The sequence below is a fragment of the Lytechinus pictus genome, chromosome 5, assembly GCF_037042905.1.
Source record: "Lytechinus pictus isolate F3 Inbred chromosome 5, Lp3.0, whole genome shotgun sequence".
Taxonomy (NCBI): domain Eukaryota; kingdom Metazoa; phylum Echinodermata; class Echinoidea; order Temnopleuroida; family Toxopneustidae; genus Lytechinus; species Lytechinus pictus.
Window position 1 is genome coordinate 54,764,855 of NC_087249.1, and position 25,409 is coordinate 54,790,263.

Consider the following 25,409-nt stretch of genomic DNA (forward strand, 5'->3'; position numbering starts at 1 on the left):
TGAAAAAAAAACCATGATATTGGAACGCTAGGAGATACTGCAGTACAATTCACAACAATGACCATTAACCAAAAGCTTTTAAAGACTCACCTTGTCGGTATTATCCCTGTAAGAAACCATGTACAACTCAGAAGGACGAACTGGAGTTTTTCTCTTGGACTTCTTCTTCTTCTTGCGATTTTCATTGGTACTTGATGAATGTTGCAGATTGGCTTTTGAAGGGCCATAAGTCCATGATTTTGATTGTACATGTCTTGGAGAGCCAAATCTATGTCCAATCGACAGTTTCAATGATAGTTTACTAGGTGAATGGGGTTTGATTTTCATGGGTGTTGTGTGTTTGACTTTCTTTGGTGGCGGGCATCTCTTCTGCTCCTCTTGCAATTTACTGGATAGTCTTGACGTTATTTCCCGAAGAGAGGAATATGGGTTTAAGTTTGGAATAGAGGGCTTGACACCAAGAACAGTTTCCACATCGATATCATCATCATCTGTATTGACCACATCTACTTCTGTCCCTGATAGAAAAGAATCTGTGTTATCGCTGTCCTTTACTGGGATTGGTGATGTATTTTGACTGTTTTCTGGAATGTCATCAGACACTGGAGACATGCATGGCGGTGATGGGCATACAGGGGATGAACACATTGGAGTAGTGCAGTTCTCATTACTGGTAGCTACAAATTTGATATTCAACATTGGTGACTTCTTTGGATGAACATCTGTGCTTTTAATTGGGGTAGTTACCGTTGGGACATTCTTAGACAATAATTGCTCAGGTTCAGAAGGGGCTGATACCTTGGAGTCCATTGGCACATCCGAATCTTGAACTTCCGGTGAAGCTGCAGTTAATTTCTGGTTGGGAATCGAGTCTACTGCAACTGAATTTTCTTGTTCATTTTCAATAACAGGAAGGATCACTGCATCAGAGTTTGTCCTTGTGCTTTGGGCATTCTTTTGTAGCGAGTCAGTACTGACAATATCTTTTGTATGTGAAAAGCTACTTGCACTTTTAATGTCACTTTCATGAGGAAGATCATCTAGGCTAGTAGTTGCTGATAAGTTTGCTGGATTATCTTCTCTAGATTCCTGCACATGTTTCTTGGGTGAAGGAACACCTGTTATCAAGTCATCATTTGGTGTATCCTCTAGAATGCTTTCATCTATTCTAAGGGATGCAACAGATGAACTATCATCATCATCTGCAGGTAACTCGTAGGGAGCCGAGACTTTCTCATCAATTTCCAAAGGTCCAAAATTATCCTCTTCACTAAACCTCGCAAAGTGCTCAATATCAAGTGTCCCTTCTGCATCCTCAGAATTCATCCTCCCTTCTACATCAGTTCCATCACTTCTTCTTGCGTCTTGTGAAGTAGCCCTTGGTGGCTCAGACAATCCAGAAGAAATGAATTCGCTTCCTTTTTTACTTGGACCGTCACATACTATCTTCTCATTCACCAAAATACTGTCAACATTCTTTGAAGCTTCTTTGCACAGATCATCTTGCATACTAGTACACGATGAAACCTGATTACTTGGACTGATGTTTCCCAGAAGACCTGTGGTTTCACACAAATAATTCTTATCCTCAGAGTTTGATGTTTCACCTTCTTTGATATTCTTCTCTGCAACAGAATGTACACCATCAGATGTTGCTTCTTGATTCAACCCTTTACCTCTTGAGGAGCCTGAATCCTCATGGTCATTTGGAAAGCTTGCCTTTTCACACTTAGGTGATTTCTTTGCAGGAACATCTGGTAAAGGTGATGTCAAGGGTCGTTTGAGAGTTCTCTGTGGCAATGAACTCCATGGGGATCTTTTAACCTTCTTTCTTTGAAGAACAACCTTCACACCTTCTTTCTCAGTAGTGAACCAAGGGCCCTTTATTCCTTTGTAACTTTGATATTCCAATGGTCTCGGCAACTTGGGATTATGCAACCAATCGGGAGCATTATTTTTTATCTTGACAGGACTCAAGCTCTCGTCAACCCCATCAACAGAAGTTCTTTTCACAATCTCTGACAACTTATCAAACTCTGGTAGTGATGAAGATAATTTCATAGAATTTTCTACTGTACTGTCAGGCATGGCAGATATTTTTCCTTGTGTAATGGAAGTAGCTGATTCTTCTACTGGGTTAGATTCATGTCCTCCAGGTGTAATTTTGCTCTTTTCTGGCATTACTCCTCTAAATTTGGAAATAGCATCTTTTCCATTTTGGGCTTCCTTGATATTCATCTTCTCTGTAGACAGAACCTTGTCATGTGGCTTTTCCAAATCTGGATCAATTGATCTCACTGGGCTAGGTCCAACAGTTTCAGGTGTTGAGTTATTTTGGGGTGACCTTAGTTTACACACATTGGAAGTGGCATCTTTCAGCTTTTTGCCTTCCTTTTCATTTGTCTCTGTTGTGACAGGAACATTTTCACATTTCTTTTTCAACTCTGGACCAGTCAATCTAATTGGGCTCGATTCATGGATTTTGGGTGTTATGTTACATTTGGAAGGCAGTATTTCAGCAATACTGGAAGTGACATCTGTCACATTTCGGGCATCCCCTACACTTGTCTTTGCTGTGACCAGAACAGTTTTGTGTGAATTTTTCAAGACTGGATGGGCAGATGTAATGGCCTTTGAATCACTTCCATCAGCATTGTTTGGACCATCTGTGCTCTTGACCAATGAATTTTTGCTTTCATTTACATCTCCAGTATGACGTCCAGACTCACATTTAACGAGGTGGAAACGAGCCCATTGATTTCCTTTTATCAAGAGTTTCAGCTCAAGGTCCCCTGACAATAGAACACGATTAGTTCGTGCTTGTGATTTAAAAATCTTGTTGATTCCTTGCTTTGCTTCATGCTCAATTTTATCTGTCCATTCAAACTCTGGGTCAGTCATCATCATGATATACATTGATTTATCCAACATGAAGAATGTCTTGCTTATCAACATCTGACTTTCTTTTGACATTGTCCCAATTGGCTTGCTGGTTGAGAAGACTTCTTTTTTCTCATTGCTTGCAGATTCAGAGGGTGAACATAGGGCTAAGTTCTTGTGAAGAGGAGCCTGTTTATCCACATTGAAAGCTGCATCCTGTTTAGTGGAAGAATTCTGCAATGGGACACAGGTCCTTGCTTTATCTTTTGCATTTACTGAACAATTTTTAGCTGGTACTGCTTGCTGGGCTGCATTAATATGAACAATAGACTCTGCCTTCTTAAATGAGCCTGAAACCTTATGCCCTTGAGATTGATCTGGAAGATTGGATATTCGGAAGATTCCAGGGTGAATTTCTGATATTGACGCTTGAGAAACATTTGAATTCCCATCTCGGACTGCTTTGGCTACATTTGAAGTTTTTTCCTCTATCCCTGATTTTAGCACTATCCCAGATGGTGTCCAATGGAGCTGTACAGGCAAAACGGGCTTCTGCTGTCCAGAAGTGATCTTGGTGGACGAATTGCTCAGAATATTTGGGACATGTTTTTCTTTAAATTGCATTGTGGCTTTCACCTGCGGTATAGGTAATTGATCAGAGGTTGTTGATGTACCACCTTGTGCATTTGTTAGCTTCGACTGTGGAGCACTAGATGTTGATGTTTCCTTCCAAACTTTAAATGGTACACAAGTGGCTGGTAATAGTATTCGATTTCCATTTGGCAGCGCCACCAGGTTCATTAGCTTTCCATTCAGCAAGTATTGTTGAGATAATTGTAAGTATGTTGCTGACCCTTTAGGAGTTGTCTCAGTAGCAGGGATGTATGACACGTTGCTCTTTGCTTCAACGGTTTTATTGGCTTTGTCTGCAACTTCCTTCAGTAGTGCGCTCTTGGAATTAAGCTGATTTGATTGATTCTGATTCACTTCAGAGATCTGCATCCTCTGATGTGGGTTCTGGTTACCCATATTTGAACTGTTCAAAGCCATTTGGGAAGCATCATCTAAGTCAGAAGATCTTTTCTTTATCGAGTTGGTGATTCCTAGTTGCCTCCTCTTCCATTTAACCCACTTTTCAGGCTTATCAGTGACAAAATATCTAGTCCTGGCACAAGTGCTCATCATGTTTCTTTTCTCAAACTCTGGTAGATGATCAAGAAGTTGTAGCTTTTTTGTTTCTACTGCTGCACTTTCAGTATCACCAACCCTCCAAAACTTGTAGGAATCATCATAAAACAGCATGTCACAAGATAATGATGGAGGCCGTCGTGTTCTTGTACCAGTCACACACATTGATGGGTTTTTTTTGCACATGCAATTGAACATGCAATCCACTTTGCGGCAATGATTACTCAATTCTCGCACAGTTCTGGAATTATTTAGACACTCACATATGCATCCAAGTCGACAGTATTCCCCACATTTTTTCACCACTTTTGTCCCAGACTGAACTTGAGCTTCTTCTCTTGTTAGTTCTTTGCATTCAGTGTTACTTTCATGTGGAAGAGGTTCATGTTGTGCACTACATGTAAATGATGGATTCATCTCCAAGATGGGCTGTTGAATTTCATTTGCTGAATTTTGACTTTCATCACTTTCTTCTGGCTCCTGTTTAATCTTTTTAGTGCTAGGCATGTCTTCCTCAGATTGCCGTTTGACAGCAACCTTTCCAGACACAGAAAGTACATTTCTGACTTCAAGGAACCCTTTAGATTTCTCGCCAACCATATTTGAATCTTGATACTTCTTTTCAAATAATGGTCTTGAAAATGATTTTCCATAGTTTTCAAAGGGAAGCTTGGGAAGTTTTCTTACTAGGTCATCTGGCCCAGTTCCAAACACAAATCCATCCTTTGATCTGTGCTTACTTTTATGTTTGTGTTTCTCCTTCTCCTTGTTTTTCTTCTTCTTCTTATCTTTGCGCTCATGGTGTGAATCTTTGCGAGTCAGGTTGGTGTAATTTTTAGAAGCAACATACAATGGTTTTTGTCTCTTCAGTGCCATGTCCAGTGTTTTCACAGAATGATTCTGCCTACATGGTACTTTGAAGACTACTTTGGCACTATTGACAGATATTGTAGAGGGGGAGATGAGAGGCTTTATCTTACTGTCAACTCCTTGCAGGAGATCTTCAAGAGCATCACTAACAAATGCAGATTTCTTTGAAGCATTAGGTTTCTCAAATGGTTTGAACGGGAGACTTTCCTCTTCAGGAAGCCTTGTTCTGGGTGGCGACTTGTCTCCAACCGGCTGAATGTGTTCCTCTATAGGATCAACAGCTGCAGGAACATCACTTTTTGTGGCAGCTAAGGATGACGGCAAATGTAGCTGCTGAACATTGACTGGAATGTGCGAAGTAGGACTCTTCAAAGGCACTGTGCTTTCTCTAGGTTTAGTGGACAAGGCTAGAGGACTCTGTTCAATCTTTGACGGTGATGTGCTGTTTGCTTTGGCTTTGGTAACAAGTTTCAATTTCAAAGATGGCTTCTCAGATGTTGCAGGTAATTCCTTTTGACAAATTGCCCACTCCTGATGCATAGGTTTACTTCTTTTTATCTGTGCCTCTCTGTGTGACCTCTCCGCACTCTGGACTTTGCTGATTGTTTTCTGGAGACCAGGAAAATGTCCATGCTTAAGTCCAACAACCTTCACTTTATCAGAGGGCTTTTCTTTATGCTCTGTCTCGGATTTGTCTCCTTTACTATTCCGTACATGCAGGTTTGAATAATATTGCGAGTGTCTTGATCCTGAGAGCTTGATGGAATTGGAATTACTACCTATTCCTCTAAAATTTGATGCCTGTTCCGACTCTGACTTTGATCTATGTCTTTTCTTATGCTTTACTCTTTTGTGTGTTCGATCAAGTTCTTCATTTCTCACTTCAACTACAAGGCCATTTTTCCTGACTTTTTCCAGAGCAACTCCTTTTCTGCTGAGAACAGGGTGGACTATTTCCGTAAGACCTTTGCGTTCCATGGACCACAATAAATCCTTTTCTAGTGCCTGGATCTTTGCTTCAATTGGGCTGAGTTTCTTCCTCTTTTTCATCTTAACATTTTTCACAACTGGATACACAAATTTCTTTGCAGGAACTTTGTTTGATTGAGTAGACTTCTTCTGCACTTTCAATTTCACTGCCTTGGAATATGTCACAAGGTCATCCCTAGATTTGAATGCTAAAAATGGTATATCATCCACGACATCTTCCTCTGGTGTAGGCAGGCTTGCAGACGGTAGTGATAACTCTATTTCACCAACTGATGATTGATTCACTTCTAGACAGAATTCTGGAGGTTGACTAACCCCACGGTCTTCATCATCTTGCTGTTTTCCTGTATCAGGTTCTGTGACTGCACTGAGCATGAGAGGACTAGGTAACTGTTCATTAGACAATGAAGGGTGACTGTGATCATTTGATTTCTCAACACAAGAAGTACTGACTGGTGAGTTGAGCAACACATTACTTATCAAACTTACAGGCTCCACATCAGTTGCTTTGTTATTATATTCAGTGCTGGCAGAATCATCTGCAGGATGATTGGTCCTTAATGACTGATTCTTTTCACCTGAACAACTGTCAGACTGCACTAGGGAGTTTTGAGAAATATCAGAATGAACAGAGGTGCTGTAGGGATTTCTATCAAATTGAAGCTTTACAATGTTTGTAGGTGGCATAGGCCTCTTTGCACTACTAAAGAGACTAAAGATATTCCTGGCCGATTCAGTTGAATTTTCGTGGTCAGATTCTTTACTTTGAATGAGGGAATCGGTACTACTTTCTTCTTCAAGTGCTTTGGGGTGTAAGTTTGATGGCTTCTTTTCTTCAGCTTGCACATTTGAATTGTTGCTTGCTTCATTCTGCAGGGTTGATGCTTCTTTCTCTTCAGCTTGTACATTTGACAGCTCTCTTTGGAAAGCTTGCCCATGTGTATTTGAATTGCTATTTGCTTCAAGTTGTACATTAGATGGATCTCTTTCTTCAGCTGGTACATTTGTTAGTTCACTTTTTTCAATCTGCAAGTTTGATGGTTCTTTTCCTTCAACTTGTGCATTTGTCAGCTCCTTTTCTTCCGCTTGCACATTTAATTCATTACTTTCTTCAATCAGCACACTTGATGGCTCTTCTCTTTCAGCTTGCACATTGGAATTGTTAGTTGCTTCAAGCTGCAAGTTTGGTTGTTCACTTTGCTCAATCTGTAAGTTTAAATCACTACTTGTTTCATGTTCTTTGTTTAAATCCTCAGTTGATTCCATCAGCACATTTGAATATGATTCACCATGAAAAGTACTGCATTCTAACAAGCTATCCAATTCCTGCAGAAGATGATGTGTGTTGGGTTGAGCTTGTAACTTTGGAGGGCCTTCCTCAAAACCCTCATTTCTGGAAATATAATTCTTATTTTTGTAAGTGTCTCTGGTTGCCTCTAAGGTTTTCTCACTTGCACTTTTTGATAAATCATTAGACTTTTCCCCATCATGAAATCCCTCTACAGATCTTGCACCATTCTCAATAAAAGACAGAGCCGAACTGTTCAGTGAAGTACTTGTTGATAGTAAACTATCGTCAAGACCAGTTGAACAGCTATCACTGAATGAACTGCTTAGGTCAACATTATGAAAGTCACTACTTGTTTCTGCGTCTGATTGTAAACTCCAAACACGTAGGACATGACTTTCCTCTTCATCTCCTACCCCACTACTCCTCTCATTTTGTGGTGAATTACGTTGCACTTGCTCATCAATAAATAAACAATCACTTTCATCACGTTCACTTGACACATTACTTGTAGTATTCCTGTGTTCGATTTCAGGAGGTAATGTAAGAGTGGGCATAGGCAACTCCTCGCTTGATCCATCCTTATCTTTGGTGGCACTATATACATATGCATCCTTCTCTACTAATGAACAGTCCTTATCTTGATTTGGTATCAGAGAGACCAGCTCACTATCATTAGAATGTGCACTTTCTCTTCTGTTGTCGGCTTTACTGATATCACTCTCCTCAACACTAGAATGTTTTACTGTCACAGCGTTTTCGATTCTATCTCTAGTTCTTGTTCTTTCTGTCAGGCGAATTATGTTTGTATTTTGTTCATGATTCCGTCTGCTCTCTGGCCTTTGGATTCTGATATCTGGAGGTTCATTTCCTGGCAAGTCTGCAGTTCTATGACCTATCCTACTGTTAGGTTGCTTTGTTGCTTCCTTACTAGGATCATGTTGAGTGTTTTCACTATAAAGATCCTGGCAAGAAGAATCACTAGGCCTTCTAGCTAGTTGAGCAAAGAGATTCCTTGAGGCATGTTTAAGTGGTTTCATTTTGGACAAGAGATTGAAAGAAGGTGGACTGGTCTTCTTGGTTGTGTCTCCTTCAGATGACTCTCTCTTTGTGATCCTTCCATCTTGTGACAAAACTTTTTTAGCACCACGCACTTTTTTGTCATCTCTGTGACAACCATTGGTGACAGAACCAATTTGACATTGATCATCACTATCCACATTCTCTTTAACTTTCGGAGCTGAGAAGAGTGACCACAGGCTTCTCTGGTCTGGATTTTTCTTATCACTGCCTGCAACATTTCTTGAATGCCCGGATCTGCTGTTGATGTCACAGTTCGAAGCTGCATCTGGGATTCTCTCCTTGTCTTTGGTGATAACCATTGGAGTGAGAAGATCGTCATTGGTTTTCCGGTGCACTCTTGCACTGAGAGACCACCCAGAGCTCTTCCATGTTGTCGGAGATGCCTTCACTGGGATATGATTAGACCTTAACTCTGGCTTCAGTGCTTGTCGTATTCTTGACTGCTCCTTACTGGCTATGTTTGGTTTACCACTGTGGGTGGATTTCCTTGCATTGCTCTTAATCTTTATGGATTCCATAATGTTCTCACCCGCATGCTATTCTCCAAGACCATGCTTATTAGAGATCTGCAAAAGGAAAAAAAAATTAAAAAGACAAAAAAGTTACAGAATCTCTCAACAGATAGGGAGTTTCAAATATTCAAAGAGCTCTGATAACTAGTAACCAAAGGCATTTGAAAGGAGGAGGGGGAGGTAGGATTGCAACGGGTTGGAACGGGTTCCGGAAATTTCCATAAAAAATTTCCATAAAAAATTTCAGGAATTTTAATTTTTTCACATAAACTTATCAATTGTGTTTTTAAATACAAAATTTTGAAATGATATCCTGATATATTCTTTTCATTTGTATAATCTATTTTTCATTCTTTAAATTGCCCAGGATTAATATTCATCAGACTACATACATTACGCCTACATGTAGATGAAAATGTATCCGTATATATCCATAAAGTGAAACATGACTGAACACAATTTACAAAATGAAGCTTCTTATCAATTCAACATGAAAAATATCAAACATCGCATTAATACATTATTTTTCATTTTTCCTGTAAATGTCAAGGGTTTATAGTACCCGTCTTCCATTTACCATACATGTACATAACAACCAGTTACTAGCACATTGCCCCAACATGTAGTATGCAGGTACAGACCCTTATTGAAACTTTGATTTACAAGTGGGTCTTCACACAAGGCTAGCACAAATGGGCATTTTCACGGTAACTGACATTACACGGCACAATGTTTTCACACCTTTCATTGTGTGTATCTCTAAAACAACAAATGATGGGAGTTTGCTTTTGATAGAGTTAATAAAGTGAACCTTGCTGTATACTCTGATACTAAGTTTTCCTATGTAACCACATTTTTTAACGCATCAGCAGGCAAAAATGTGTCGGTAACTGACATTACGCAAAAGGACATGCAATTTCAGGGTGTTCATTAAAATTGAAATATATCATATCCCTGAGTAGATAGAGTAATAATTTGAATATGTAAATATACCTCCGTTACTAGGTTAAGATGTGTCAAAATATTAAACAATTCGTTTTTGTCTTTTGGGGGCTATGATAATTTTTCCACAACCATGCTGGTAACTAGTGCCTACTGGTAACTGACATTACACTTAATTTGCCATAGAGATATGTATGGAAGTCAAATGTGTGGAATCATTGCATTATATCTTCTGTGCAGGGCTTCACATGAAAGTGAGCTTGATGTGGAAGTATACCCGAGTTCTAGGAACATTTCAATGAAAAAACTTTTTCTTTAAATTCTTAATTCCTTTCTTTGATTTGAACATTTTTATCATTACTTGTCGGTAACTGACAATACACATTAACATAACCAGTGCTATATGATTTTCAAAGGCATAATTTTCTTGGTACTTATATATGTAAGGCTTTTTAAAATCATGAAAGTTTCATAATACATTTTTAATTATCAAAAGATAAGAAATGCATGTTTTACTTACGGTACTCAGGGGGGGGGGGTGGGGTCATAGCAGCTATATGTTTTCCTATAGTAATTTAATATTGCATTGACTGTACACATGGATTTTTCTGACTACCGGTATACACCCATAATATATTCATCAGTTTTATATTGACTTTTTAAACCTTTTCCTTCTCCAACCTCTCCCTCCCCTCAAAAAAGGAAAAATGAATAAGGGTCTCCTCCCCTAGGCTACACGTACCCCTCCCCCGAATCTCATGCAGCCATGTAGTTTTATTGATTTCTATTCTAGTCAGTGCAAGCAATGCTTGTTCATATCTGTCGGATTTCAATTGTTTTAAAGATTACTTGGGTGCTTCAAATGAGATCTCTTTATTTTGGAAACCCATAATGGAAGAGGAAGTTAAAGATATTTTATGTACTTTAGATGCTTCAAAATCTCATGGGTATGATAATTTGCCAGTTAGATTGATCAAGGATGCAGCACCTTTCATTGCTTCTCCGTTGACTTATATTTTCAATTTATCATTAGAATTGGGCAAATTCCCAGATGCCCTAAAGGTAGCAAAAGTGACCCCCCTGTATAAAAAGGGTTCGAAGGATGACCCAGGCGATTATAGACCCATTTCAGTTTTACCAGTTATTGCAAAAATCTTTGAAAAATTAGTTAATATGCGTCTCATGGCCTTTCTGGAGTCCAGTGATATTTTGTATAGACATCAGTATGGCTTTCGTAAGAGATATAGTACGAAATTATCAGTAATAAATTTGGTAAACACATTATTGAAGGCGATTGATAAAGGTGAAATAACCATAGGTATATTTATAGATTTCAAAAAGGCGTTTGACACAATCAATCATAACATACTCTACGAAAAATTAAAGCATTATGGAATAAGAGGTATTGTATTGCAGTGGTTCCAGAATTACTTAATGGACCGATCGCAGGTTTTATGTTACAAAGATGAAATGTCCATATAACATGTGGTGTTCCCCAAGGATCAGTCCTGGGGCCAACACTCTTTTTATTATATATTAATGACTTACCAAGATCAACTGATTTTTTCCAGTTTAGACTTTTTGCAGATGATTCAAATATTTTCCATACTTTCCCCAAATGTCAAAAAGATATTGATATGAACTATGTAAGTAAGAAATTAAAAGAGGTGCATAGTTGGTGTATACTTAATAAATTAACCATAAATTTGAAGAAAACTAATTATATGATAATAAAAGGACCAAGACGATCTATTGAAATTGAAGGTGTATTAACTTTATGTGAAACAGTTATAGAAAAAGTACATGTGGCATCTTTTGTAGGAATTCAAATCGATGAATCTTTGTTGTGGAAAAACCAGATCCAATGTATTGATAAATGCATTAGGCGGAAAATTGGTTTGCTTTTTAAATTACGTTACTATGTACCACGGCATGTTCTAATGCTTTCGTATAAATGTTTTATACAACAACACATATCTTTTGGAATTGAAGTTTGGGGAAGTAGCTACAGGAGCCACCTAAATCGTATATATTTGGCGCAGAAAATGGCTATGAGAGCAATTACATTTTCTCCACTTAGAACAAGCTCTACGCCACTATTCGTCAGTCTGGGGGTATTAGGTGTTTATGACTTGCATAAACTTGCAGTATCAACATTTGTTTATGATTTACACAAGGAACATTTACCACATTCTGTAAAGCAATACTTTGAGATGTTAACCCTTTAGCACCTGAACCGCCCGAGACCGCCCTTCCTATTACACACTGAACCGCCCTTAACCGTCCGTACGTTTTCTTTGCGCTATAGTATCTCTTGTCTATGATTTACCGTGGTAACATTGCGTGTGCATACCGTATAGGTTGGCTGCTACATAGATCTGCATAGAAAAGTGTATGCTCCTATTGAGTATAATAGAGAAAAACCGATTGACATGCATCGGTGTGTAGCAAGTTCCAGACTGTTGCGCATTCGATCTCAGCAAAGATGGCTGCGTCCATGTCTCGGAAAACCACTTACTTCGCCGAAGAAGCTCGGGCCTTGCTATATGTTCATCAAAACGTTGGATATCACACAGAGTGACATCTAGATGTGAGTTGGAATAAATTTTTGACATATTTGATCCAAGATTTGGCGAAAACTTTAGTATTCTGTCAGTGATACTTTACATTTTTTTGAAGGCGTGGGACTGGGGCGGCTGAAACCCGAACTTTTGTTTTTTTTTCTTCTCGCTCTGCAAACGATTGTCAAAGGTCAATATTCGTACATCTGATTGAACTTTGCCATGTACCATTCTATTCAACAGGTCCTATGCTACAAAATAAATATAACTTGTAATGAACAAAAGTAAATTTATAAAAAAATATTTCAATTTGTTTGGAACAATGCCTACTTATTACCAGTTTTATTGTTTCCTCCAGTGAGTAATTGCCATTATGCGTAGGAATCTGTAGGTGCTAAAGGGTTAAATCATAGTTACAAAACCAGAGGCAGAGAACATTCCATGCTAAGACTCCCCAAATGTAACACTACACATGGCACTTTTTCTATATCTTTTATTGGAGCAAAGTTTTGGAATAGTTTGCCCCAGAGTATACGAGAGAAAAGAACACGGTTTTCATTTCGTAAAAATCTGAAAAATTACTTGATTAATGAAGTTTGATGATTGATATGAGTTTGGAAAAAAATAAAATAAAACAAAGTTGTTTTAGAAGTAGATACATTGAACTTTGATCCTTTTGGGAAACCATTCTCGACTAGCACTTGTGCTAACTTTTGGTTCTCCCTTTAACAGCATTTCATTTGGTACAAAATCACCCATACCATTTTTTATAATTTATGTTCATGCATACAATCAATTTTTATGGTGATTTGCTTCTTGCCAGGTGAAACTGCATCAAGACAAAACACATGATTTTACTCTTTTGTATTATATGCTGATATCACATGTGGTATTATATTGTGTTTTTATTTAGACTATGATTATGTTATGTTATGAATTGCATTTATATGATTCATGTTATATAACACATTCTTGTAAATATGTATTACACATATATTCATTCATGTAAATATGTTAATGTTGTTAATAAATTCAACTCAACTCAATTCTCTTCATAATTTGTTTAATCATTTTCTTTGCTTATTTCTTTTTTAAGCTGTCAACAAAAAATAAACTCCAGCTTCTAAACTGAAACGGAACTATTTGTAAATTAGAAAAAAAAAACCACAGTTTTAGTAGATCCATGCAACATTGATCAGAACTGTCAAATTTCACTTTTCATCTATACTTGTTAACCAAAAATAAAATTGTATCACACATCCACACTACTAACAGGTATAAAAACCAGGAATTTACTTTTAGCAAGGCAATGCTCAAAAGAATCCTAGAAACTAAAAAAGGGACCCTGGAAATCCCCTTCATCACAATGTTAAGCTTAAAAAATGTTGCAGCTTTAGGCAATAGGTTGGGAAAAGTACCCCCTACCCCCCCCCCCCCCCGAAAACCAAACAAAAAATTGTCTGATACAAACAATTAGGTACTTGTGCATGTACAAAACAATTTCATAGTAATTTTTTTTGCACGAAGGGAATGCAACTTCCTTCATAATTTCATATAGTATTCCTTGTGAACTACAGGATACCTTTTAAAAGTCAATAGCAAGCTCCTTCTAGTGTGACTTTTAAAGTGAAAGACTTAAAGGTAAATGCCAGTTTTGGTAACGATCTCAAAATTACTTTTTACAGAATCCTATATAATGACCACCCAAGTGTCTGTTTGTATGAATGAAAAATATGTGCCAAAGGATTCTGGAAGAAATTGTGTAATTGCTGAGAAATAAGCAAAATAAGCGCGAATTCGGGCACTTCCGTCGGGCCTTTATTCCAGCAATAATAATATACTGTCCCACGTGTGCCTATCTGTGTTGGCGATCTTCAGTGTGATCGTTTTTCAGCTTAGATTTTATGATTTCACAGAGTTCAGTTTATGTAACTACTGTACCAGATCTAGATCCACGATGATATAGTAATATTTAACCTTGGTTTTACAGACTTTCTCACGAAATCAGTGTTTACTGCAACTACTATCATTTAGCTTTAAATAACAAGTATATAATATTTCTTCACCATAAAATTGACCACATATTTGCATTTCAATATTGGTAAGTTTTATCATGGTAACTGACATTACATCTCGGTAACTGACATTACATATTATATTTAATGGTACCCTATGGCTTCATTGTTTAATATTTGGTAATCTTTAATTTTGGTGTAGAAGGGAGGGGTGTTACCTAGAGAGGAAATCTACCAAGTTTCATATAATATATCCTCTTTTCCAGGAAATGAGTAAAAAAAAGTTCATGTTTTCGGTAACTGACATTACATACCATATCACATACTTCATCAATGTTTTTTTATCAGATGAATGAATTACTGGTGTTTCTTTCTGTCGGATTTTAAAAAGTGTTATAATAGCAAGCTAAATCACAGGCGAAAACATCATGATCAAACCTGTTCTTTAAAAATCTGTCAAAACAAAATATGTATCAATATACTATTTTCAACACTAATTTGTATCCATACTTTGGCAGCCATTTTGAAATAAAAAATGGCTGCCAGAGTCGGAAAAAAAATTTGTCTCAGAAACTTCAGGTCTTGTTTTATTAAAAAACATAAAGCATTTGACATGAATATCAACTTGATTTTTTTGCCTGTGTCCATCTGTGGTGAAAATGCCCAAATGCAACTTTCTGTTGAACAAGAGGGACCTTCTGTACTCAAGAAATTAGCAGGGGCCTTTATAGGCTGCATATTCAGACCACATTCCTCAAGAGAATGGTTTTCACAGCAGACTAACACCCCAGCAGCTACATGTATGGCACTGGCTTGAGTCTTTGTTAGATAGAAAAACTCATTTCATTTCCAGGAACCAAATATACTGCTTATTTCCGAGATGCCCCCTCCATCCCTCCCCCAATTTCAAAATAATAATGATAATAATAGCCAATTTTTATAAAGCGCTTTTCCCAGAATGGCTCAAAGCGCGTTACAGCATATTATTACCCCGGTCATTGGATTCATTTCAATCCCGCACGATAAGTGCACAATTTCCACTCCCTTGGGAGCATTCCTTGCATTCATCGCAGCCTCATTATGGCGCTGGCAAAATCAAACATACAATATCTTTCGCATCCAACCGGGTACCCATTTAGCACCTGGGTCGAGAGTGGCAAAGGACGCTAGACCGCGGTGAGATTCGAACACACGACCCTCTGTTTACAAGGCGAGAGTCAGAACCACTACACCACGGCTCTTCCAAAAAGGGGGAAAGAAATAACAACATAATGGAAGAACTCTGGCAGTCTTCCTGCACTATGAAATTTGTATGTAGGCCTATAGCGGCAGTGCTGACTTTGAAAACAACCAAGACAAACAAAATTCACAAAGGGAGAATGTACCATTAAGCCACTAATACAGTAAATCGACTTTTACATGGAATTCATTAAAATTCTGCCTCGTCTTCGGTAACTGTTTTATTTGGCTTGAAAATTACTGACAAAGCACAATTAATTTAATAGCATGCATCCGCCAGAGTACAATATCAGAATATTGTTACTTTTTGAAAATTCCTGAAAATTGCCACAAAATTCCTGTTTATTCCCATGGAAAGTTTCCCCCGCAAAAATTCACAGCAATTTTGCAACCCTGAGAGGGGGCCATCTTTAATCAACTCCTGCAAACTTTGTTAAGGGAAATAATTTTCATGTATTCAGAAAATTACTCCTGCATCATGGAACATTTGCTTTTATAATACAAAGTGTACATCAGTAGTTTGTCAAAATTTGATGTTAAGGTGGAATGCCTTGGTAGTACGATTCAGTGTAAAAATTACAGGGATTAAAATGGCAAAGAACAAATGGGAATGGAAAAATGGGGGAGGCAAAATGGCAGGAGTAAACATGTACATGTAAAGCTGGATAGGTAAAGTGGCAAAGGGGCCATATTTTGTTTCAATTTACTTAACAGGCGGAATCTACCAAAATTTGCTCATATTTGGTACATGTATGTACTGTAGGGTGACCTAAAAAAAGTCAAAGATTTCATTTTTGGCGCTGTGCGCCTTACAGTTTGTGCGCTATGACATGCCCCTTTTTTGCATTTTAGGTCAAAATGGGCAAAGGCCGTCATTTTCTAAAGGCACTTGTGCGGTACGGGTACCCGTAGTCCAAATTTTATGCAAGTAGCATCATTTGAGAAGTTAATAAGATGACTGTATGTAAATTATAACACATTACTTTTTACAAACATGTAGAAGTGTTTGAATACTTGTACATCAACCTTTTGACCTTGAATTTAACATGTGTCATTATTTTGGCCGAAATTCCGCAAAGTCTGCATACATGTACATTTATATCAAATACGTCTCAACAAAATATCTAAAAAATCAGAAGATATTATTTCTTGTTTGGTTTCTACATGTAGCTTTTCTGAAAGCTTGTGTACTTGATGCTTCCAGAAAATAGTACAGTCCCACACATAAGAAAATAAGTGTTGGATATTGCTATTAAAACTATCAACATGGAAAAACCTGGGTTACTGTGATTACATGTATGTATTGTACAAGTGGAATGCCTCTGGCAGTTGTAAACAACCTATAATAATGGGATATCGGTGGATTATTGAATTTTTGTGTGAATTTCAGCTGTATTTTCAAGGTCATTGTTATGTAAGAACAATTAATTAATACTATATCTTCCAAGTACACATTATGGACTGCCAATACTGCAAATATCCATATGATCAGGCATTCAGTCTGTGAGAAAATCAATTTTGGAATGTGTTGTAAAGCTCACATGTGTTGTGAATATGCTAATGTTAGGGCATTTATAGCTATTTTTAGATCAATGTCAAGGTCAAAAGATAAAAATATGACTTTATGTATTATTTGGAGCCTATAATAGGACCAGAAAGGAACATGATTTGCAATTATCAGCTTCAAGTCACCATTAGTATTGAAATGACACACAAGTGAAAGTGGGTGTGAACACATTTTAACGCCCTATCATTACGGAAAATTGACCGATTTATTGTTTTTGATGATTTTCATCTGTGTTTTTCAAGGTCATTGCAAATAAGACATACTATTTGTGATGCATATCCTTTTAGTACTAATTACAGACTACCATTACAGACAATACCTGTGATTGCTCCCTTTTCATTTTTGATTTATCCCAATTTGAAATGTGCTGAAAACTTGTATGTGTCGTTTTACATCGATTTTGGGGTGTTTACGATCATTTTCGAATGCGTAAACCAGCTATTAAACATTCCGGTCACAAAAATTTTTAAGTATCCCATGAAAATATACATGCAGGTAAGTGTCTATCAGTATACAGAAATTGGGGTCGCACCTGGATGGGACGAGGGGTGATTCTTGGTCTTGAACTTGGCAACTTTTAGAAAAAATCCAACTTTGAGGGCGCCCTACAAGAAATCAACGCGCATGGTAGGGCCAATTTTTTGTAGGTCTCTTGAGCAAGTCATAGTCTTCAAATATGCATAATATTGGGTTCTAAGCTAATTGAATTTGGAAGTTATGAGCCTCAAAACATGCACCCCAAAACATTGACTTGGACGCTTAACACCATTTTCGGCGACCTTGTGCGCAATAACGGCTGGTCAGATCCACGTCATATTATATTGTGTGTGTTAAGACTATGAAGTTCTTCCAATTTACAGAAAATTAGAACACTACATCATCAAACTTGGCTCCAGCAGTCAATCAAAAATAGCTAATTTTATTTAAACTTTATTGTTTGGCCATGCATTGGTTGCTAAGGGAGGCCATATCTTAGCAACCTTTTGACCTTGGGGCAAAATATTTCATTTTTTTCCGTCAGACACTTGGGGGAACATTTGGTGCGAGTTTAAAGAAAATGATTTGACGTGGATTGACCCATCAAATAATTCACAAAAAACACCATTCATATAATGATACAATACTACGTTCATTGACAATAAATGACATTTGACCTTGATCATGCAACCTTGTTGATAGTGTTTAATCCTTTAGAAGTTAAGTCTTATTTTAAGTATTATTGTACCATTTTGGGTGCGTTCACAATTCCTTTGCCTGTGTCACTTTTTCTTTTCCTTTCCCACCCCCCCTCTCTCTCTCCCACTCTCCGTTTCCTTTCTCTGTCACTTTCATTCAGCTTTCTTAATTCTCTTTTCCCGTCATTTCCACTCATTTTCAGTTACAAGTAACTAAATTTATTTATATATTTTATCAACTGCATGCTACACCCCTTTATAATTATGAGTATTTTATTATTGTTTAGTTATTTATATTGTAAATCAACCATTGGAATCGGGACAGGAGGCGTCAAGCCACAGTAATTAAGTTAACTTTTTCTGTCCCTGGCGTTCCAATGATTGATATTTCTTATTTTGTATTGTTTACACTGAAATGTATTTTTGTATATCATTTGCCGAATGAATAATAATAAAAAATAATAAGACTTGTCAGTGATACTTGATTACCCCTATATCCACATTTTATAAACTAAATCTATAAACTTTGAAAGTTATGACAGCAATCTAATAATTACCTCCAAAATGGCCAAAGTTCAATGACCTTAAATGACATTTGACTTTGGTCATGTGACCTGAAACTCACATGAGAAGTTCAATGATACTTGATTACTCTATGTCCAAGTTTTATGAACTAGATCCATACACTTTCAGAGTTATGATGGTTATTCAACAAATACCCCCAACATGGCCAAAGTCCATTGACCTTTGACCTTGGTCATGTGTCCTGAAACTCTCACAGGATGTTCAGTGATACTGGATTACTCTTATGTCCAAGTTTTATGAACTAGACCAATACACTTACAGAGTTATGATGGTACCGTAAGTAACGTTCTATTAACCGCACCTTTTTCTCGGCGGGATAGAAGCAAAAGTCGGGGGTGCGGTTTATCCACGGTGACCAGACCGTCGTAACCCCTACCAAACATGTAAGACGTCTACCAGTTCACAACACATCGAGTGGCCGGGCGTAGCCGGCCAGGGCAATGTCGTTTAGAGGGGTATGAGCCGCGGGTAATGAGAAGCGATTATTACGATCTTATCAAATATTGTCCATAACAAACGCACCCACCTTCATGACACTAATTTCAACTTTATTCTCGGTTCAAAGCAGCGAAGTTCCCTTTCAAAGAGACGCCAAGCATACACGGTAATATTTTGTCACAGCTGAGCGAGCGCGAGAGTTGAGTGAGCTGAGCTAGCTTGCGTTGTATTGTGGTTATAGTGCGACTTAAGCTGGCGCTATTCATTTTAACCCTCGATCCCCTCGAAAGTCCCGTTTCGCGCCAGCTTATTTTTTCTTTCCCGTTTGCTTTTCATACGATACCATGTACACCACGCACGAGAGAGACGGCACGAAGCCTTAAAAACAACTGTAAAAAATGCCAATTTCTTTGTTTCTTGAACCTTCCTGTAATCCCGTATCCAAAATTCATGCTTAGACATCGAATGCTAGACAAATTCTGAAAGTGATTGTGAGTTTGTGATGCAAGAAATGTGAATGTTTCTTCCTCCTATGCCAGAAAAGACACAGATCATTATTTGATAAGATGTACTGGTACTGGTACCGTATCGTAGTTTGCAATGTACAAAAACAGCAGTGCTGTGTGTGTGTACACTATGACTGTGAGGTGAGTGAGTGTGTAAGTGGCCAATATTGTTGGGACCTTTCTTTCTTGCTAACATTTGTAGATGAATTGATCAAGAACAGCAGATTTCCGCATACCGGTAATCTCTTTGGATACTTTAAAATCTTTAACTAAGTTTTTGTTTCTACGTAAATGTGAGAAGTTTTTTTTTTTTTTTTTTGAACGTCCAAAGTTGGGGGTGCGGTTTACAGTCCGTTGCTTACGGTATTTCAACAAATACCCCTACATTGCCAAAGGTCATTTACCTTAAATGACCTTTGACTTTGGTCATGTGACCTGAAACTTGCACAGGATGTTCAGTGATACTTGATTACTCTTATGTGCAAGTTACTATGAACTAGACTAATAAACTATCGAAGTTATGATGGTAATTCAACAAATACCCCCAACTTGGCCAAAGTTTATTGACCTTAAATGACCTTTGACCTTGATCATGTGACCCGAAACTCGCACAGGATGTGCAGTGATACTTTATTACTCTTACGTCTAAGTTTCATGAATCAGGTCCATAAACTTTTTAAGTTATGATGGTAATTCAACAAATACCCCCAATTTGGCCAAAGTTCATTGACCCTAAATGACCTTTGACGTTGGTCATGTGACTCAAAACTCAGGCAGGATGTTTAGCAATACTTGATTAACCTTATGTTCAAGTTTCATGAACTAGGTCCATATATTTTCTAAGTTATGACATTTTAAAAACTTAACCTTAGGTTAAGATTTTGATGTTGATTCCCCAACATGGTCTATTAAAGTTCATTGACCCTAAAAAGTAAATGACCTTTGACCTTGGTCATGTGACTCAAAACTCAGGCAGGATGTTCAGTAATACTTGATTAACCTTATGGCCAAGTTTCATGAACTACATGTACATGTAGGTCCATATACTTTTTAAGTTATGCTGTCATTTAAAAAACTTAACCTTCGGTTAAGATATTGGTGTTGACGCCGCCGCCACCACCGTCGGAAAAGTGGCGCCTATAGTCTCACTCTGCTTTGCAGGCGAGACAAAAATACACCTCCTACATGTACATATAAGCTATAAAATGTCTTTATTGAATGAATGTCTGGTTTTTTTAAATCTAGTTACTGTACAAGCCAATATATTCTGGCTGGGGTGACATTCATAAAATACATTACATGTATACATGTACATGTTCTTTTTTGTAGTTTACATGTAGTACTTGCATGCTGCAACAATCAAAGCATGTGCAGTTCCATTGAAAATTGTTTTGTATGCTCAATATTGCTCTTCAAAACATATCACTTCATATCCAATGAGAATGTTGTGTTTAAATCATTGAATGAAAAATACATCTAGGGTGTTAAATTGATCAAAACAAAGATAAAAAGTGAATTGTTTATCACAGTAGTAATCACAGAGCTACAAGAATTCCATCTTGTGGTGCATTGTGATACAGCAACTGTAAATGCATTCAACATATAAACACAGGAATACTTACTAGTGATGTATCTCCTACATGTATGCCTTCACAAGTCTCTTTACACCCACATGTATTGTACAGTATGATACCTGGGGAAAATTGGAAAATAAAACTTTCTTAAAATGAAGCTCCTAGAATGCTAATTTTTGGTGTACATGTAAATATTCTTTGTAGCATTCCTAACAATTGTGTTTGAAAAAAAAATTGGGTTTGAAAATCAATTTCGTTTGTATTAGTTTCTTGCATGTTTTATTTACCGTTTTGTTTTTCTTCATTTGTTTGTGCTTTTTGGCCAAATTCATAGCAGAATCTTTTCAAATCACAACAATTAAAAAAAAAATCAATGTCAGCTTTCATAAGAAAGAAGAAAACTGCATTTGCATCGAATTTGTACATAAAATCCCAAATATTTTGGAGCAATTTGGGGTGTGACATGCACTTTGGAACTCTACCTGGGCCGCACAAACTTTGTCTCAAAAGATGCGCAAGACTTGGCGGTATCAAGTTAGCAAGTAGCACAGTGAAAAAAAAATGTGCGGCAGAATAGATATTGAGGGGGGGGGGGGGGAGGTTGGTTCAATTTTCACCCCCCCCCCCATTTTATGGTTTAAGGGATGCTCCAGTCTGAAGATATTTAAATTTCAATAAATAGAGTAAAATCACAGAGCAAATTGCTGATAATTTGACCAGAATTGGATAACAAATAATGAAGTTAGGCCTATTGAATTTTAAATATTCATTACATGGGCTGATGATGTCATATCCCCACTTGTTCTTTATTTCAATATATGCAATTAGATTTATTTAAATCTTTTCTACCAAGAACTAAAACAATTGGATTGACAACTGAAAGTGCAATAGTTATTTATTGATGCAACATGAATATTCATGATGACTGTTTTCACAAAATATTGCTCCATGTAAACTTTAAAATTCAATAACTTTGTAAGTTATTATCAGAATTTGAAGAAAATTTTCAGCATTTTGCTCTGTGAATTGTACTCTATTTATTTAGATATTCTCAGCCCGGTATGTTGTGGAAGTGCTATGAAGTGAAAACTGATAAGAGCACTGCAACAAGGAACATGGTAATGATAATTGATATAAATTAATTAACACATACATACATTTACTTGATCATTCAAAAGACTTCTTTATTCTTTCTTCTGTATGTACACAAATCAGAGATTAAGATCGATACAAACAAGTACACATGATGTACATGTATGCATGTCACCCTGAATTCCGAGAATACCTACAACACATGTACATGTAATACACCAGCATGCAGTATGTAAACATGTACGCCTCCATGTACATGGCTACAGGTATAGAGGCCAATTTCTGATATTTTTCCCCCGACTTGACTGCATGATTTTTTTCAGGCCCATGTACATGCGATCCACATGTATGCAGTCATACATGTCATATTTTGCTCTCTTTTCCATAATTGGAAGAACTAAGAGAGCAGGATAACTGTAGGCCTATTGTTCATATACATGTACTTGTCATCTACATTAGCGTGGACGTGTCCATCAACAACATTTTGCTGACTCAACCATTCAGATTCAGATACATACATGTAGTTAGCAATACTGATCAATGCATTTATAGTATCCTGGTAAATTGTTCCTTTAAATCATTTACATGTACATGAAAACTCGTACATGGTGCAGATAATGAGCATGCCACTGTTACACAAGTCTGAGCCCTTAACACATAAGGGCCTATAACGTTTCTAGCACTGGTGATAAAGAGATGAATAGGGAAACAGACAAATTGACATTTCAACTGAATAGCAGTCTTCAGAATGTGTACATGTACATATACCTACATGTACATCATGTACATGTAGCTAACTGCATCTCAAATGTAAACCATCATCAAAAGATGGCATTTCTATCTGCATGCTTGATACAATGAATCAATGATTCTGAGCCAGTGCAGAAAACTGACAATCAATGGTCCCACAAATCCTTTTTTGTGTACTGTTGGCCCAGAGAAATGGTCATGGTCCCATGCACCCATTTCTGTGTAAATTTCCAACTGTACACTTTGGGTAATTTTAACCACTTGACTGCGGAACGACCATGGACATGTAATTATCACATGCTTGCAAGGCTACATTCAGTGCAAACTACATACATGTACCTGCTCTTCCAATTGTCTTTTCAAAGCATTGTACAACCGACTGGTCAACTACAACATGTATTGTAGCATCTTAGGGTGTGTTTATGCTTCCATTGCGAGGACAGAATCAGCGTTTTCAAACGTCGATTCAAAACGCCGATCGTAAACGTGGTTCTGGGAGTGCTGTTTATGCTTCACTTTTCAGAGGCGAAATCACGAACTCCAGCTGGCTTCGCATCGTAATTTTCGTTGAGCAGAAAAGCGAGGCTAAATTGGGCGCGCCCTTTTTCGAAAGTTTTTTTTTCCGAGAGTTGTTATGGGGAAGGTACGTTGACTGTTATTCAAACATCAAACAATTTCCGATATTTTAGTCATTGCATGGAGCTACTTGACATAGCCATATATTTTCCACCATGGTGAGGATAATATTGAGAAAAAATAAAGAATATTAAAGTATACATTATAAAATACTGCAACATATATTTGTTTATGGGCATCTGGCGATGTCTCCTTATTATAACTCATGTCCCTCAACATTCATCGTGATGACAAATACTAGTGATAGTACTTAAATCAATTATCACACATGCAAATATAACAAGGGAGATGAGAGGTAATTCCGTGGAGGTAACATGCGACCATGGAGCAATGCGACTGTATTTGCCTGCGGATTTTCATCTCACCGGAAGCATGCACCAAATGACGTCATTCAAGCCAGATTCTGGTCAAACGACGTTTATAAACGCACCTTTTTGTGAGTTTACGATCGGCGTTTTGAAACAGCGTTTATATGAAAGTAAGCATGGACGCAACCGTGTTTTGGACTAATCACGTTTGGAAACGCTGATTCTGGCCTGAAAAGTGGAAGCATAAACACGGCCTTAAATAGTCTAGTAGTAGTTGCATACATGTATATCCAGATTATATAAGCCAGTCACTTTAAGTAGGACTTTGTCTATTAAAGGAAATTAGATGACTTCATTACTATTGAAATATGGACAACGGATGGCACTATTCAACAAGCAAAAATAAATACACTGTAGATACAATGTAATGTAAACATTGGTGTATCATACAAATTCCTGTACTTTAGTTTGTTATCGAAATTCAGTCACATTAACCCATAAAGTGCTAGGATTTCAGTAACAGCTCTGTGTATGCTCACTAAGATTGAAAGGCGGCAAAACAGCATCTGCTACTGCGATATCAATGATGAGACTGTATTAACCCTAGTGCTGCAAGTCAGGCGGCATGTTCGGGTTCGGTTCGGCAGGACTCTGCAATTTTTTCTGAACTTTGGTTCGGTTCGTCAATGAATGCCAAATTAAATTATTAACATATAAAACAAAGGATCGCCAACCCTCAGCCAGATTATCACATCAAAGATCTGTCATATATTTATAATGAATTTTGTTTCTAAAAAAGAATGGTTATAAAAGTTGTTGCATTATAACTTTCTTTGATTTATTTTTTTCTTTAAAGGGGAATGAAACCTTTGGAATGAGTAGGCTTTTGTCGAAACAGAAAAATCAAAGTTACAGATCAACGAAAGTTTTAGAAAAATCGGACAATGAGAAAGTTATGAGCATTTGAATATTGCAATCACTAATGCTATGGAGATCCTCCTATTGGCAATGCGACAAGGATGTGTGATGTCACCTGTGAACAACTTTCCCTTTGATGGACTATAAAATACCCAAAAAATGTCTCTTTTTCCTTTTTCTTATGGTGATACAAACTCTTTATCCATGATGTATTCTTTAAAAATATGTATTACCTGCCCTCCTGTAGAAAGAACACATGATCTACTGATAAATGTGATAAAAGAGGCAATTT

General features: G+C 37.4%; 1 protein-coding gene across 3 annotated transcripts in view; it reads right to left on the reverse strand.

Moving 5' to 3' along the window:
* Positions 1-25,409, reverse strand: part of LOC129261074 (uncharacterized) — a 44,536-nt gene that overhangs the window by 14,996 nt on the left and 4,131 nt on the right. For all 3 annotated transcript variants that reach the window (XM_054899106.2, XM_064099263.1, XM_064099264.1), the window contains exons 2-3: positions 21,462-21,532; positions 91-8,865 (exon numbers count right to left, since the gene is read on the reverse strand). In XM_054899106.2, the coding sequence (XP_054755081.2) occupies positions 91-8,817 (8,727 nt within the window). In that variant the 5' untranslated portion in view covers positions 8,818-8,865; positions 21,462-21,532. The remainder of the gene's footprint in view (positions 1-90; positions 8,866-21,461; positions 21,533-25,409) is intronic.